Raw genomic sequence first — 18,048 nt, forward strand, 5'->3', positions numbered from 1 at the left:
TCAAATTTAAAGTTGGTGACATACAATTCACTAGCAAGTTGATCACATACTATCAACAACCCTACAACCCTTCACCGATTATTAACATGGTATGATCGTTTTCTACTTATTCTAAATATACAAGAGTTTGTCATAATTAAAACTAAACTGAAAAAGTTTTATCCATACTTAATATAGAAACACACATCAGTCATACACAAACAATTGAAAAATTTTGAATAACTAAGATGATCATACTAAAAAGCCACTTAATTTTAAAAACATATCAAAATTGTCACACCCCATACTTGTTACAAGCAATGTTGTAGAGACCGGACCGGATCGGCCGGTCGAACCGGTCTGACCGGTATTCGGCCTATTGACGGTCTAGTTCTATTCAGTTCGCTCGAATCCTAGAGAACCGGCCGGTCCGAACTTGTCATACCGTCCTGACCGAAAAATCGGACCGGTTGAACCGGTTTTACCATAAAGAAATATCTTTTTTTGGAAAAATATTATTTTCAGCCCCTAAAACGCCATTTTTAGACGAAAGATATAAATAATTAACCAACATTGGATTTTCATAACACAAAATTGGTTGATTAACGAATCGTCGTTTACCGTGTATACTCGTTTCAATTTTATCCGCTTTGTTAAAAGTTATTTTTTAAAAATACGGCCCCGCAAAAAATATATAAAATCTCTTGGATTTAAAACCGGTATAAAAAAAACCGACGGTGCGATGTTCTAGCAAACCGTTTAAAAATATCCGATTCTAAATATTGGTTGCCTTACAAAAATCCGGTATAAACGGTTCAACCAACCTGTACGTACCGGTTTTTAAACATTGGTTATATTATAAAACCCCCAAATGTTCAATTTCCAACCAAACCCATCAAAACCATGCTCACAAAACCCACCTCTTTTTCCCGCCATCTCAACCTCCAACAGCAGCCTCTGAGTGAGCAACTGCTGATCATCTTGAAGCAATGTGTTTCCACCAAAACAGCTCAACAAACCCACACCCAGATGCTCATACACTCCGTACTCAAACCCAATTTCTTATTACCCAAACTCATCGACCTTAAAGACTTCAATTACTCGTACCGGTTATTCGCCTCAATCGACGAACCAAATGACTTTGCTTTCAATGTCATGATCCGTGGTCTATCCATCACATGGAAGAGATTTGATTTGACTTTAGAATTGTATTACAGAATGAAGGGGTTAGGGATAAAGCCCAATAATTTTACTTACCCGTTTGTGTTTATCGCGTGCTCGAATGTTAAGGCGATCGAGCACGGTAAATTGGGGCATTGTATGGTGATGAGGTTGGGGTTAATGGCGGACGGTCACGTCAGGCATTCGTTGATTAGTATGTATTCAAAGTGTGGCGAGGTGGGGCGTGCACGCCAGGTGTTTGATGAAATTACTGAGAGAGATTTGGTGTCGTGGAACTCGATGATTTCTGGGTATGTTCAGAGGGGTTTTCCGGGGAGTGCGTTGGAGTTGTTTGAGAAGATGAAAGGTGAAGGCTTTGAGCCGAATGAGATGACTTTGGTTAGTGTTCTTGGGGCGTGTGGAGATTTGGGGAATTTGAGTTTGGGGAGGGTGATTGAGGTTTATGTGGTGGAGAATAAGATGAGGGTTAATACTTATATCGGTTCGGCTTTGATTGGTATGTATGCGAAGTGTGGGGATTTGGTGTCCGCGAGAAGGATCTTTGATAAAATGAGTAAGAAAGATTTGGTGACGTGGAATGCGATGATTACAGGGCAAGCACTTTCTTTCTTGTATCATTTTTTATTTTGTTTCACGTGTTCGTTAGACGATGCCACATTTTTTTTAATCTTATTAATCTTCACATAACAGATATGCTCAAAGTGGGTTAGCAGATGAAGCAATTTCATTATTCAACGTCATGAAAGACGAAGGTGTAACCGCTAATAATATCACATTAAGTGGAGTTCTGTCAGCATGTGCGTCAGTTGGTGCTCTTGATATTGGGAGATCAGTAGATGCATATGCATCTGAAAGAGGTTTACAACAAGATGTATACGTGGGGTCTGCTTTAATCGACATGTATGCTAAATGTGGGACCATGGACCACGTGTATAAAGTATTTGAAAACATGCCTTTCAAGAATGCGGTCACATGGAACACCATGATTTCGGCTCTTGCTTTTAACGGGCGGCCTCGTGAAGCTATCTCACTGTTTAACCAAATGTCGGAAGAAAATGACGATATTACCCCTGATGAAGTTACATTTGTGGGAGTGCTAGCTGCGTGCGTGCATGGTGGAATGGTTGACCAAGGGCGTAGATTCTTTGACTTGATGAAGTCGTCTTTTTCATTGGTTCCTAAGATCGAGCATTATTCTTGCATGGTGGATCTTTTATCAAGAGCGGGTTTGGTATATGAAGCGTGGGATTTTATTAAAAAAATGCCTGAAAAACCAGATGAAATTGCATTAGGTGCATTGCTTGGGGCGTGTCAGAAAGCTGGAAATTTAGATGTTAGTGAACAGGTCATGAAGCTTTTATTGGAAATCGAGCCTCGGAATTCTGGGAATTATATCATTTCTTCACATATATATGCAAGTTCAAAGAGGTGGGATGATTGTGCTAAAATGAGATTGCTTATGAGACAAAATGGCGTGACTAAAGTGCCCGGTTCTAGCTGGATTGAGATTGATGCAATGGTTCATGAGTTTCATGTGGGTGACTCTTTGCATATTAATTCAGAAGATATCTATAAGTTGCTTCTTGATGAAATGAAATTGGAGGGTTATATGGTAAATAGAAACATTGTGAAGGCATATATTAGACCGTTGGAGTAAAGCATACTTCCAGATACATGTTACATGTATCTCAGACCTCAGTGAACTGCAACCTGGTTAGTTTTTAATCCATTTATTATTAGTTTATTATTTGTTAGTTATTGATATATGCATTGTTCTCAGATCCTTTATTAGTTAATAACATCTCTGAAGAATAACAATTCGCTTATTAGTTATTAGTATTACATGTTTAGATTTAGGTGCTGTTTGTTTTTCATTATAAAGCATGGCTTGATGGAAAATTGTTATGTAAAAATTATCATATTATATGGAACCCTGTTGCTGCTAATTAATGCTTAATAATTCATGACAGTAATTAGTAATTACTAGTTGGAAGTAATTTTATTAACAAAATTTGATTATGTTGTAATTTTGTAGCAAGAGATGGAATCTGCTCAAGAAAAAGAAAGCTCGATTATATGACGTCAGCAGTGCTGATGTGGCGAAGAGCAGGCGGTAGAGACAAACAATGGTCGTGGGTGGTGTTAACCTCGTTTGGGCCGATTTTAAGTTAGCAGGTTTATAAGAAGTTTATATGACTGCCCCCTTTTGACCTGTTGGTTGAGTAGACCATAGTTGACATGCTGTATAATTTGAGTTGACTAAAACAATATGTAAAACCTTTTCTTATCCAAATCAACTAATTATTTAAAGGATGGGCCATGTGGTTTAGGGTGGTTTGTTTAATTGGAAATGGTATCAAGAAGTTGGTTGGGAATGTGCACCTCGTCGCGATTAGCACGTCTTATAGACAATGGTGGCTCGGTTAATACACAGGATGAGCCAGCAAGTCAACATCTTATAGACAATGGTGGCTCGGTTAATACACAGGATGATTCAGGAAATGACTCGGTGTAAATAGTTGCTCAATAGGAAGCTGGGAACTCTAAAAGGCTTACCTTTCTTAATTTGAAATTAATGAGTTCTTTGTTTTAGTTGAAACTAAAACCAAACCGAATTATGTGTTCGGTTAATTTTGTATAAGGTTTGTTTGATTTGAGTTAGATGTTAATCTAATATAAACTCAATATGATGAAAAACCGCTAAGACTTTGTGGTGTGGGCTGCATAGGGTCGGTAGTGGGGGCTTTAATGCCTCTACACACCGTGTCGTGGGGGGGGGGGGGGGGAGTATGAGGGGGGCTGCATTTGGTTACTGGGCTCCTGGGCGGTATAAGGAGAAAGTGGTGGGGGCCATGGGTGGTTTTCACACCTCTCTGACATACACATATACATGCACACATATTTATATATAAAGGGGCTTTAAACCACAACATGCCTTTATTATAAACGACTTTAAGGTCCTGTTTCTTACATGGCGGTGACATGGAGGGGCGATAAAGTCCCTCCACAACAGATACTCTAATTAACTCATCTTACATCCACTCTTGGCATTCATCAAAAGTTTATATCCGTGTTAACTTCTCACTAATCAAGGTAGTGATCACCTTTTTGAAAAAAAAAACTACTCACTCATAAGCTAGTGACCGCCTCCTTACTTCTCACTATTATGTTAGTACTAGCTTTTGACCCCGTATATTACACTTGATTTGTCAAATATAAAAATAAATAAGATTCTTTATTTGAAAAATGAACAATATTAAAGGTATAAAGGAAATAAAAAACCAAAAAAATTAAAAAACCAAAATGTTTCCCCTGCATTCCCGTTCCACAAAAAAAACGATGAAAAGACACAATGCCAAGAAAAAAGGCACACTGCCGAAAATGAACAAACATCACAATGATAAACCAAAAAAGACACAATATATCGTAAAATATAACACAATGGCGAACAAAATATGACATAATGTTGATCAATATAACACAATATCAAGAAAAAAAGACACAATGCCAAGAAAAAAAATACAATCAATAATGAAATAAACACAAAACACAATGATAAACAAAAAGACACAATACTCTTTCACCCAACATTGTGTCCTTTTTTTAGAACGAGAAAGACGGTGGAAACATTTTTGTGTTTTTACGTTTTTCATTATTGTATTAAAATTTGAGTTATGATTTTCTTAATTATTTTTTCGTTATTTTTTTATAGTTTTTTTTATGGTTACAAATCATTCTCATTCTTGTCATTTTTTATCTATCTGCATAATATATAAAGCATGAGTGAGAGACCTCTTAAATTTTAAGAGGTATCAAATTTATTGTTTTAAATACAACCCATAATGCATAAGATTAGGACAATTAAGGGGCAATTTTGTCTTTTAACAATTTTGTCTTTTAGCAAAATCATGTGCATTGATTTTATTTTGTTAAAAAATAATTACAAGTTTGGTCCTAAACTTTAATCACATGCTAATTTATATAATAGTTATATATATACCCCTTATTTTAAATAACTACCTCACGACACTTAAACGTTTATAACTTTTCACATGTTAATATTTTTTAAAAAACATTATACCATAAAAACGAGTATTTTATTCTTTTTAATTTGAGTATAGTATTGCTATACCTTTATCATTTTAAAAACTTAACGCGTTACGTGATTACCATTAGAGACCGCCAAACGGGTTGAGCGGGTTCGGCCATTTAGGTCATGGGTCGAAAAGATTAAGGTTGGAATTGATCAACACAAAAAAGGTTAATTTGGTTTCAGTCGGGTTGGGGCGGGTTCGGGTCAAAAAGGGTCAAGTCAGAACAGATTTCGGGTTAAAACAGTGTCAGGCGGAACAGATTGTGGGTCAAAGCGCGATCGATTTTGCTTTACGTGCACATCGACACCTGATTACGCGCCTACAGTCGTTGTGTGACGTGCTTGCTAATACCAGTTAAGCTTCCAATATTACGAGCATACTATCATCGGGTTAAGCACACACTGTTGTGAATTCACGAACATACTGAAACAGTAACACCAGTTACGCATTCGATATCTTGATTGTGTTAATACATCGCCGCGAAGTACAAATAATATAAAATAGTATCTTTGAGAAAAGGGCCGTGGATTTGAGGGGGTGAGTGGAGCCTACCCTATCTATGGCTATAAATAATAATAATAAGCGTTTCCTGACCTCTTTCTTCTTCTTCCCTTACGCGTCTCCTCCATTCGAACCGAACCGTGTTTCACTCTCCGCCTTGGGGCTCCGTTTGATCTACAGCTTCCGGTTCAATTCACCCGCAGGTACAACCCTAATTCCGTTTGTATTTCGTCTTAGGGCTCCGAATCTACCTTCAGATCTGATATATAGCCATTTCAATAAACCCTAGCCTTAACATGCTTTCTAATTAGGGATTTCTCCGATTTACGAATAATATGTTTAACTTTGACTGCTTTTAATGTAATCGGAAGCATCAATTACACTGTATTTGCTCAATTGAAGCAGCTTCTATTACGTGCTAGGTTTATTCCACCACATTAGCTTTGCATGCTTGCTTTTGTTTAGTAGCTATCGGTTCGGTATCGGTTATTTGGATTTGAATGGTGACTTGTGAATGAATTGAGTGTTTATGTTTATTTTGATTTTTAACCTAGTTCATGGAATATTGAGGTTTAAAAGGTGTATGGTTTTGAGGGCGTGTTGTCGTTTAGTGTATGTAGTTAACCGTTTATTACCTGGAATGGTATATTCTACGTTGAGGGCATGCTATCAATTCGGTATCGGTTATATTTTGATTTGAATGGTGACATGTGAATGAATTGAGTGTTTATGCTTATTTTGATTTTTAACCTAGTTTATGGAATCTGAGGTTTAAAAGGTGTATGGTTTCGAGTGCGCTTGTCATTTAGTGTATGTAGTTAACCGTTTATTACCTTTAATGGTATATTCCACATTGACGGCATGCTTTTTGAGTTTTTTCATTTACTGTAAATGATTGTTGATTATTTTTTGTTGGCGTTTTGTATTCTATTACCTATATCGTGTTTTAACTATGCACACTAATTTAAGTATGGCTTACGTGGTAAGTTGTTTGGTGTAGGCTTTCTGAGAATTGAGATTGGCTGTTCGTATGGCTGCTACTGCAACCGAAACTGCAACAACAACTGCTGCCACTCCACGGTTTGCTCCAGAGGATCCCACCCTTCCAAAACCGTGGAAAGGGTTAGTTGATGGTACAACTGGATATCTCTACTATTGGAACCCAGAAACCAATGTTACTCAATATGAGCGGCCCGCAGGGTCTAAGGATTCTTCTCAGCCACAAAAGTCTTCTTCAGTGGCCATAAGTTCTGCAGTTCAGGTGCAAAAATCTTCACATCAAGAGAATGGCTATAATGATGATTATAGATATGGTAGGAGTGGCAATGGCGGATCAAGGCATTCATCTGGAACAATAGGTTATGAAGTGCGTGTTTTTACTTCCTTTTGATGTTATGCCTTATTTTTTGTAAATGAAGTGCGTGTTTTATTGTTCTTTTCTAGTTTCTATGGGGTGCATGATTGTATACACTTGTAGACTTTTCAGAGCTTCTGTTTAGTTCATGTTCTTTGGAAGTTCTTTTCTTCTGTTGTGTTCTGGTGCGTTAGTACGGATGGAAAGGCGAGTGTTAGTATAGATGGAAAGGTGTGTGCTATAGTTTGTTTTCAGTTCAAACAGAATGGAATATACATGAAGATAAGTTTTTTTTAGTATTGCTTTTAAGCATGGCCATGTAATTTTAAAAGTGGTTGGCATTTCGACTGATTTAGTTTGATGTGCACGTTACACGTCAGCTCATAATGTTCTGAGTTGTTATGTGTTGGCATTTCTGTTAGCTGACATCATGCCTCATACAAAGATAATTACGCAAAGGACTTCAGTTTAGTCGGATAAGTGAAAGTTGAATATGCTAAGATCAATAATAACTAGTGTTTTGCTTTGCACAATTTAGGGGCAGTACTGGATTCTTGATGGCACACTTTCTGAACTTGTTATCAATGCTTGATTAGTTGGAAATGCTTAGAATTATATTAAAATTCCAGACTTAATGCTAATTTATATTATTTGGTTATGTTTATTGGCTTAGTTATTATATGTTATGCTAGATTAACTGGTCCATTGCTTTGTTTTGATCAGAGTACAAGAAGCAGGTCCCATAATTCACACGGCACTTCAAGTGGGGCAGTTGCTGCTGGTCCTAGAGGAACTTCAGGTCGACCTTATGGGCCTTCAGGTGGAAGTGGTTTATCCCCAGATGCTTATCGTCGGCAGCATGAGATAACTGTAACTGTAAGCATCAGTAGTAATCGTATCATATATTTCAATAAAAAATATAAAGGAAAAAAAGAAAACCAAACCTCTATTATGCATATAAGTGATTTCTTATGGGTTTAGATGTTAAATCTGACACTGGGCTTTTAACCTTTTAGGGAGACAATGTGCCTCCACCCTTTACATCATTTGAAGATACCGGGTTTCCATCTGAGTTGCTTAGAGAGGTATTTTTTGTTACATTTATTCCCGCTCTTTTGGTGGTTTAACATGCTGTTGAGCAATTTATGTAAAGTAGGTATATAACTGTTTGTGCATGCTGATCTGTCATTACGGAAGTTTTATCAACTTTCAGACTCATGTTTGCTTTTCCATCTTCACTTTTTGTCCCAGGTGCGATATTAGCTCCAGGGAGGAGCTAAATGTCGTACGCTGTGCGACCCCACCGTCTTATACTGGGGTTGCATATATTATCTGGAGTACTCTTAAAACGGTGGACCAATTTTCTTGAAAGGGCTTTCCGAATCATCGATGGTCGTGTGGTGGTTGCCTGTTGACTTCCAATGATGATGATTCAGTTTGCCTGCCACTTGGTCCGTCTGAAGAAGAGACCTCCCCTTCTGCCAACCGGTGGGAATTGATTCGTGGGGGATGATTAATGATGCTATTTGCATCAATCTCACATGATGATCAATCAAGCCCGTAAAGAGCATGAAACCTGCTGCTTACCGATTATCTTTTTTAGGTACTTGAGGCTGGGTTTACAGCCCCGACTCCAATACAAGCACAGTCATGGCCCGTTGCTCTTCAAAGCCGTGACATTGTAGCCATTGCAAAAACTGGTTCTGGGAAGACTTTAGGGTACTTGATTCCTGCATTTATTCACCTCAAACGAGCCCACAAGAACCGTCAAATGGGCCCCACTGTTTTGGTTTTATCACCCACTAGAGAATTAGCTACTCAGATACAAGCTGAAGCAGTCAAGTTTGGCAGATCATCAAAGATACTATGCACCGTATGTTCTTTATGTTTTTCCTTAATTCTTTATACGGCCATAAAAACTGTCTTGACACGTTCTTAATTTTTTCTGAATTGAAGTGTTTGCATGGAGGAGCACCGAAGGGCCCTCAACTAAGAGATTTAGACCGTGGGACTGATATTGTGGTTGCAACACCTGGTCGTTTGAATGATATTTTGGAGATGAGAAGATTAAGTTTGAGTCAAGTAACTTTTTTGGTGTTGGATGAAGCTGATCGGATGTTAGACATGGGATTTGAACCTCAGATTAGGAAGATTGTTAAGGAGGTGCCAGCACGTCGTCAGACACTTATGTACACGGCCACGTGGCCAAAGGAGGTCCGCAAAATAGCTGCAGATTTGTTGGTTGATCCGATTCAGGTCAACATTGGCAGTGTTGATGAGCTTGTTGCCAACAAGGCTATTACTCAACACATTGAGGTTTTGGGTCCAATGGAGAAAAACAGACGGTTGGAACAAATCTTGAGATCTCAAGAACCAAGATCAAAGGTCATCGTTTTCTGTACAACCAAAAAGATGTGTGATCAGCTGGCGCGCAGTTTGACCCGTCAATTTCCTGCTGCTGCTATTCATGGAGACAAATCTCAAAGTGAAAGAGATTATGTGTTGAATCAGTTTCGCAATGGCAGGTCTCCTGTGCTTGTTGCAACTGATGTTGCTGCTCGTGGATTAGATATCAAGGATATCAGGTATAATGTTACTTATTATGTTCACTTATTCAGTGTGGATCTTATCATTTTGTATAAATTGTTTACAGGGTGGTGGTCAACTATGACTTCCCTACAGGAATAGAGGACTATGTGCACCGAATTGGTAGGACTGGGAGGGCAGGTGCAACTGGGGAGGCTTATACATTTTTCATGGAGCAGGATGCAAAGCATGCTTCAGATCTAGTCAAAGTATTGGAAGGTGCAAATCAGCGTGTCCCTAGAGAACTTCGGGACATGGCGGCACGTGGTGGTGGGATGGGCGGAAGGTCTAAATGGCGGACTACTGGTAATAGTTTTGGAAGCCGTGATGGAGGGCGTGGTAATAGTTATGGAGGGCATGGAGGACGGACTGACTCAAGCTTTGGTGGTAGGGGTAGTTGGAATGCTGGTAGGGGTGGGGCCCATGACAGGTATCGACACACTTTATTTTGTTATGATTCTTAAATTCTTATCACCTGTTGCGAATGTTGATTATTATTTTTACAGCAATAGGGGTGGTTACAACCATAGGAGCTTCCATGAAAGCATTGGGGGTGCTGGAGAGAAGCGGGGCAGGAGCAGAAGTCCACCTGGCAAATATGGATCGGGGTGGGGTAGGGTTAGCCGGAGCCGCAGCCCCGAGAGGTTTGACAAGCCACCTAGATCAAATGGGCCTCGTTTTCATCCTGCTGATGATGATGACGAGGAAGGTTTGATTCGGGATTAAGCTGTGATGGTGGCTTCTTCTTTATTATTTTTTTTTGGGCAACGAACGTGGTTTTGAAGTAGGAGAGATTATTTTAGGCGTTTGATTTCGGACTTATCTTGAAATGTAGATGGTTTGTGTTGTTTAGTGTATTCTAAGTTTGTTGTTTTTGTACCTTGTTTCAAAATTGGACATTAAATGTAAAATTGAGGAACACATTCTAGTATTGGTCTCCTTAATCTGTCCTGCTTTTGGCTATCAAACTTTCTTGTGGTAACCGATCGTGTTTTTTACAACTAAAAATTTTATGAAAGGCAAAAAGTGTACGCAACTAACACAACATTTCATTTACATACAGATTGTCATCATCACCATCGCCTGTTTGCTGACACCAGTTGTTGCTACTACTGCAGTCACCTATCGATCGCCACCACACCACTATCACCACTGTCGTCACTAAAATCACTGCTGCCGCACACCAACAAAATCGTTAAAAAAAGTGCATTCTCACATGAAGGCTGCACTCCAAACACGCCTTTTTCCACTTGATGATCAGTCAGTTCTTTGTTCTAACCAATATATGCATTGTTATTGTTAATTTTTAATCATGGGTTGAGCCTCATGCGATGATCGTGACGGGCAAGTACGAAAAATCTAGTTATGCAAGGAATTGTTGATGGTCATGGTAACATCTAAATTTGGTATGGTCTGAAATAATGGTTTCATACCACAATCCTTTACCATGTATGAATTACTTGTAGGGAAACTACATATCTAAATTTCCTAATTATCAACCAAAATCCTTTCTTTATGGAACCTACTCATTCTAATCATCAATTTAGTCCATATCAAGCTTATTCAATTAATAGTTACTTAAAACAGCTAAATAATCTCTTTATATGCTTCAACTCCTTATCGAGATCATCACGAGCCAATGGATCAGGCAACACTATTCAACTTTCAGATGTTTGGATCGCCATTCGGGCATTGTCCCCAACAAGTTTCATGCTTGAGCTCCACTGATAACGGGCTCCAAAAGAAAGGCAATAGTAGGAAGAATAATAAGGGTCGAAGGAAGGGTAGTAAAAGTTGTCGAAAAAGTTTAATTATTAAAGGACAATGGAATTCCCAAGAAGACAGGTAACACCTGGTCTCACTGGTTAGCAGGGTATTACTGACAGTTCTCATGATCACCCAAAAAAATATAAACACTTGTTTTTCCATATATTTGAATTTTCTTTCAATTTTTCATCAAAACTCTGTTTTTTTGTTTTTTTTTTTTTAAGGTTGTTGATGCAGTTAGTGAAGCAGTACGGAGATAGCAAGTGGTCTAGTGTTGCCGAAAAACTTCCTGGAAGGATTGCGAAACAGTGCAGAGATAGATGGCAAAACCATCTGAGGCCTGACATTACGGTATCTTTTAATTTCCACATTAGTCATGTTCGGCCCGAAAGCCTCTGGTTTGATTATTCAAAACAGGTTAAAAGATTTTATATGATGCATGCGAGTTCTTATTATAGGTGACAATTGATCAGTTTACTTGATCGGGCTATTATTTATAGACAATTGGTCAAACGAGTAAAGTTTACATAAACTTAGCTAAATATGTCAAATAGGTCGTGACGGGTTGAACGGTTGAAAGTGACCCCGAGTGTATCTAATGCTTAAAAATTCTTAAACATCGGTTTTCGCAAGAATTTTATTAATATCTTAATATTTTAGTTTTCTAGTCATATATGATACATTTTGACTCGTTATCCAACCCTCTCATTTTGCCATCTCTTTTTCTTATATTATCATTGGTTTGTTTTGTTAAAAACATCAACAGAAAGATGCATGGTCCGAGGAAGAAGACAAGCTATTGATCGCGATTCACAAAGAAGTCGGAAACAAATGGTCAGAAATCGCAAGGAGGTTGCCAGGTAGGAGCGAAAACACCATAAAAAACCACTGGAACGCAACCAAAAGGCGCCAGCTGTCATCTCGGAGGCGTGGCAAAGCCAAGTCCCAGTCCCTCCTGCAAGAGTACATCAGAAGCGTCCCTTCGTCATCATCGTCATCATCATCTTCATCCGAACGTCAAATCATCATTAAACAAAACGCTGATCAAACTTCACTGGCTGTTGTTAACGCACCAATCACGTCCCTGCAAACAAGCTTCTCATCTGCTGCATTTTCATTTCCTGTGGAGAACTATGGTTTAGGTGCTGTGTTTGGTTACATACCGAACGGGCCAGTGGTCAACGAGAGCAGTTTTGAGTTTGACCCGGTGCCGTCTCATTTGACAAGTCAGCTGGAGTTTGACTTCCAGAAAGAGCTGGATTTTCTAGAGATGCTCTATCAATAAAAGTCCTTGAATAACATTTTTTTTTGTTTTGTGTTTGAATCTGGTTTAGTTCATGTTCTTACTTTTCGACCACTTTACATAATAGATTTTATGTTATTGATTGAGTCAGTCAGTTTAAGAAGCTCTTAATCACACTGATGGCCTTCCACATTGTGGTTTTGATCCTTACTTTTCAAATAATTACAGTTACAACAAAGTTCTTATTGTCAGCTATAAGTTGTAACATGTTTGGTCCTTTTCATCACTAACTTTTGTGAATTCTGACCATTTTACCCTTTGCTTGAATTTTAAAATTCTCTTCATGGCATGGAGAAGACAATGAAGTAAATTTGGGAGGTGGTTCTCTTTGTATTTTTATTTAATAAGGGTGTGATAGTCATTTTAAAAAAGTTAACCGAACTTTTAACGTCAGTTCAATACCAACATGTATATGCTAAAACGGAACAATACACAGGGCCGTCCCCAAGAATCGCTATAAATTCATTGGGCCGTGGTTGTGTCTTTGTACTTTTATTTTTATTTAATAAGGGTATGATAGTCATTTTAAAAAATTAACCGAACTTTTAACGTCAGTTCAATGCCAACACGTAGACACTAAAACGGAACAATACACAAGGCCGTCTCCAAGAATCGCTATAAATTCATTGGGCCAAGACGAAAAAAAATTGGGCCTTGAGTAAAAGGGTTGCTTATTATTTTATTGGATTTAAACAATTAAATTTGTAAATGAACTTGGTTATGATTTTTTTTTTCAAAAAAATACATATAAAGTTTTTTTTTTTTATTCCGGGCCTACCGGGGTGATCAGTACAGTCGACCTGTCCACCCCCCTTCATAACCGGCCCTAACAAAACATATATTCCGATATATTTGCAGGACACGAGTGAAAGTTAAGAATGCTTCCACCATTTATCAATGCTTTTAAGGTATTTGCCCCATAACAATTTCCCATTTATCAAAGAAGCTAAAAGTAAAAATCTTTGCTTTCAACCGAAATCTCACAACGAAAACCTTAAAAATTGGTAACAAAAATTAAAAACAAAGTGCTAGTTATGAATCAAGCCTCATTCAAGACACAATAAGCCAAAAACAACTGACTGCTCATTATAATTAGAAACTCTAGATCATGCAACACATTTGAGCCTAGCAAAAGTTAAATAGCCGGTGTGACCTTTTGCCTCACTGGAAGGTCTAGCCATCACAATAGGTGAACCAGAACCATCTTGTTGCCAATGACATGCTTCAGTTGCACGGTGCTTCCTCTTGCAAGGGCGGTGGGACCCAGGAGTACCTTCTTCACTTTGACTTTCATCCATTTTCACTTCTCGAACTTCATACGTGCGCAAAAGCACCTCAAACGTTCTTATATCTGCTTAATTGCCAAAGTTTAAATTACATTTATAAAAAAAGTTCCCAAAATCCAATATTGATCAATATACTCCACGGCATCAATTTAGTTCTTATCTTGACCTAAAGTGCAAAATTAATATTTCAAACCAAATCTAAGGATTTATAGTGAATCATACACGTTTTTATCAATCATACGTTCTTTTTATACTGGAGATGGCAAAGTGGGCAACAAGTTAAAACAGATAACGTTGCTGTATGGGTCAAAACATGCCGGGTTGGATTAGTTGACCCCAAAGCACATTTTTTTTCAAAAGTATTCAAATTTTCAATAAATAAGGGGGGTGTTATAAATAAATATAGAAAGTAGGGGTGTTTATCGGTCGGTTTGGATCATTTTTTGGTTTTGGGTTTGGGTTTGGGTTCAGTTTTACTATTTGCACTTGAAATTTTGGGGCCTAAAAATAAAAATGGCCCAAAATAATGAATTTGGGCCTAAATCTTTTTGTTAAATAATAAATAATTGATTTTTATACATATGGGCTAAAAGATTTGGGTTACACTATATATTATGCTCTTATAAATTACTTTAACATTCAAAACAAAAAACGAAAATACATAAATTCAGTTCAGTTTGAATTTAATTACATGCAAACCAAAACTGGACCCAAAATTCGATTTTTACGTGAACATGAAACGAAACTGTCGGTTTCGTTTGGTTTTGGTTATTTTGGTTAATTCGATACGGATCGGTTTTTTTGGTTTCATACACACCCCTAACAAAAAGTAACTTATTTTTAAAACTATAAGGCCTTATGCATAAAAAATACACTTAATTCCAACATCTTTCTCTCATTTGATCAACATTTGACACGTTAGAGATTAAACACAACCTGGATGGCGCATTCATAACCAAACGGGTTAAAATCTAGTTGTCAATAGCGAATAGCGGTAAATAGCGACGGGTCACCTATATGCCTACGTAGCGAATAGCGCTAAATAGCAACCGGTATTTGATATTTAGTGATAAAGAAGTAGATAATTTTTAAGCAAATAATCAGGGTTTATGTTCACAAAATAAGCTTTTACAGTGAAACTTGTGGAATGTGCAGCTGTTTGGTGGATAAACAAGCCTAAGAAATAGGTTTCTACAATTTTTTAAATTAAATCATAAAATAAAAATAATAAAAAACCCTAAATACCGCTATAATCACGCTAAATAACCGATATTTAGTATAAAGCGGCCTATGGCCGCATCGGTACGTAGCGCGCTATAGCGCCCGCTATCATCGCCATTGACAACGATGACTTGAAATTACCATATACAAAAATCATTGTCTAAAATCTTGATGTGAGAGTTAAGTTTGCACATACCAGTAAACTTCGCCGTGAGTGTTTCAGACGACCGCTGCACTTGTTCAATGCACGGTGAGAACGAACACAAAATTCCATCCGGTTTCAACATTTCACCAGCAGAAGGTATGGCAAGCCACGGCTGTGGAAGATCCAAAAACACAGCATCTGCAACACCAACCAACTCTTTCGGAAACCCTTCACCTTGAATATCTCTAACTCCAATTGTCACCAAACCGCTCAACCCCGTCTTCTCAAAATCTTCTCTAGCAGCCGCAGCCCTCTGCTCATGAAAGTCAAACGTGTACACATGACCCGTGGGTGCAATGGCCCGCGCTAGTGAAGTGCTCAATGATCCACTACCGGTCCCGGATTCAAGAACTACACAGCCGGGAATCAGTTCTAAGTACATGACCACAAAGCTAATATCGGCAATGTAAAGGATTTGGGTTCTGTGGCTTAAAACCAGGGTCCATAACTCGGGTGTCGGGGCTAGCAGGTAAACGAAACCGCCCTTGTGGCTAGACACTTTGCAGTCCGAACGGTTTCCCGATCCAATCTGAGTGTTTAAAGACGCCGAATCGGTTCTCTAATACTGAGTTTTCATTAACTTTTACAGCTTTCATGTTATCGTGTTTCTCGTATACTATAACCAAATCACCATCAGTGATCTTGCGGTTGAATGATAATTTCTTTGTGGAATCCATAGGCAACATTCTAACCGGATGCTATAGGTCTCTTGTTAAAATATGTGTAACAAGCTATGCAACTGCAAATTTAAATTTCCATGAGTAATGAGCCCGAGCTTCACTTATCGAGCTCGATCCTGCTTGCGAGCCTAAACATGCCATTTATATAATTTTTTTAAAATATATATTTAATAATTATTAATTATATAAATGTTATGAAAAAATAAATAAAAATAACTAAATAATATATTATTTTTTACATAAAATTATAATAGAAAAAAAGTATATGTAATTAATTATAATTATATAAAAAATAAATGATCCATAGTAAACAAGCCGAGCCCGAGCTTTGAAAACAGAGCTTGAAACAAGCCGAGCTACCCCTATCCATGAGTTAATAGGTGATTTGATGATATATATGCGCTAATCAAAAAAAGAAAACAATCAATGTCAATGGCGTGTTGAAACGAAATCACTACCTAGTATTAGATAGATAGATTGCTACCTGAAAATCACAGCGGCAAGCGGTTGATTTGAGTTTATGGGTTTGTTATCCAAAACCAGGCAAGGAGGGTTAGGGTTTATGTCTATAAAAATAAATTAGTAGTATAAATATTAAATATATTTCTTTTAGTTTGAAACAATTTTCTGTTTCTGAAGGCTCGTAAATGAACTGAACGTTTGGGAACTATTCGTGAATCGTTTGGTGGGAAATTCGTTTATTTAATAAACGAATGAACATGAACAAAAAGTTTATTTTCGTTTAACTAAATGAACGAGCATGAACACATGTTTCGTTCGTTCATTTATGTTCATGAACGTTCGGTTGTGTTCGTTTATGTATTAATAGAACATAATTAAATATTATCTAGATATGTAATCTGATTAAAGGTTTTTATATTTGTTAATTTGCGTTCATTGAAGTTCATTTATGTTTGTTTGTGTTCATTTATATTTGTTTATTTATGTTCGTTTATCTTTGTTGAGTTATGTTCGTTTAGATTTTAAACAAACGAACACAAATGTCCCTTTTTATATAAACGAACATGAACATAAATATTTGTTCGATTAAGTGTCCGTGTGTTTTTAAAGTTAAATGAACGAACACGAGCATGCCTTTGTTCGTGTTCATTCGATTCGTTTACAGGCTTTCATTATTCACATTGATGAATACATTGTTCTCAATCTATAGGCTTTGCCGATTTTATTTGTGTCCATTTGTGTTCATGAACCGTGAGTGAACACATTAATTTCGTTAATGAACGAACATGAACATAAAATCTTGTTCGGTAAGTGTTCGTGAACACATTATTTTCTTAACGAACGAACATGAACAAGGCCTTGTTCATGTTCGTTCGGTTCGTTTACAGCCCTATTCAGAACGTAAAGGGGTGTTCGTTGTTCGGATTCCTTATTTTACCTTCTTATAACTTATTTAAGGCATAAGTGATAGGTTAAAAAGTTGTAACTTATCACTCACAAATCTTACTTTCCCATACATCTTAAAACTTATAGCTCATAAGTTATAAGCTATAAGACAGCTCACTATGGGCGTGATGGTGGGCGGCCAAGGGGCGCCTTCGGGCCTACACACCGTCGAGGGACGAAGAAAGGGGCGGCTTCACAAAGACCGGCACTATTGTTGAAAATTTATGGGCCCTCCTCCATCCAACGTTAATAATACCATTGCAATTTAAAAAAAATAAATTAACCTATTTTATTCAACATTTTTCTATACCCTCTCTATACTATCATTTTAACAACTCTCTCAACTTTCTACAACCATAAATCCGAGCTCAAACACGAACCCTTGGGATCCGGCTCAAATGTGGTGGGCTAGTTTGCTCGCAAATAACAATGACCCTAATAACCCTTTCATTGCCAACCAACACCGACCCGTAATGCTTCCAT

The 18,048-nt window shown here is 37.7% G+C and overlaps 2 protein-coding genes and 2 pseudogenes across 3 annotated transcripts; 3 read left to right on the plus strand and 1 right to left on the minus strand.

The window, feature by feature from the left end:
• Positions 1 to 882: 882 nt before the first annotated feature.
• LOC143606846 (pentatricopeptide repeat-containing protein At2g34400 pseudogene) lies at positions 883 to 2,922 on the plus strand (annotated as a pseudogene).
• Positions 2,923 to 5,892: 2,970 nt separating this feature from the next.
• Positions 5,893 to 10,629, plus strand: LOC143606844 (ATP-dependent RNA helicase-like protein DB10). Its single transcript, XM_077082477.1, has 8 exons — positions 5,893 to 5,959; positions 6,757 to 7,122; positions 7,834 to 7,986; positions 8,127 to 8,195; positions 8,714 to 8,983; positions 9,067 to 9,695; positions 9,764 to 10,126; positions 10,203 to 10,629. The coding sequence occupies exons 2-8, from the start codon at positions 6,787 to 6,789 to the stop codon at positions 10,420 to 10,422; spliced, it is 2,040 nt and encodes a 679-aa protein (XP_076938592.1). The 5' UTR covers positions 5,893 to 5,959; positions 6,757 to 6,786; the 3' UTR covers positions 10,423 to 10,629.
• A 706-nt stretch (positions 10,630 to 11,335) lies between these two features.
• On the plus strand, positions 11,336 to 12,748 carry LOC143606847 (uncharacterized). Its single transcript, XM_077082480.1, has 3 exons — positions 11,336 to 11,541; positions 11,688 to 11,814; positions 12,230 to 12,748. The coding sequence occupies exons 1-3, from the start codon at positions 11,336 to 11,338 to the stop codon at positions 12,746 to 12,748; spliced, it is 852 nt and encodes a 283-aa protein (XP_076938595.1).
• Positions 12,749 to 13,872: 1,124 nt separating this feature from the next.
• LOC143606848 (uncharacterized) lies at positions 13,873 to 16,169 on the minus strand (annotated as a pseudogene). Its single transcript, XR_013148826.1, has 2 exons — positions 15,470 to 16,169; positions 13,873 to 14,117 (listed from the first exon to the last, which is right to left on the minus strand). The product of XR_013148826.1 is annotated as an uncharacterized LOC143606848 (transcript).
• Positions 16,170 to 18,048: the final 1,879 nt, after the last annotated feature.

The sequence above is a fragment of the Bidens hawaiensis genome, unplaced genomic scaffold (assembly GCF_021521415.1).
Source record: "Bidens hawaiensis isolate Kalapana, Puna unplaced genomic scaffold, B.hawaiensis_p1.1 tig00077647_1, whole genome shotgun sequence".
NCBI classification, from domain to species: Eukaryota; Viridiplantae; Streptophyta; class Magnoliopsida; order Asterales; family Asteraceae; genus Bidens; species Bidens hawaiensis.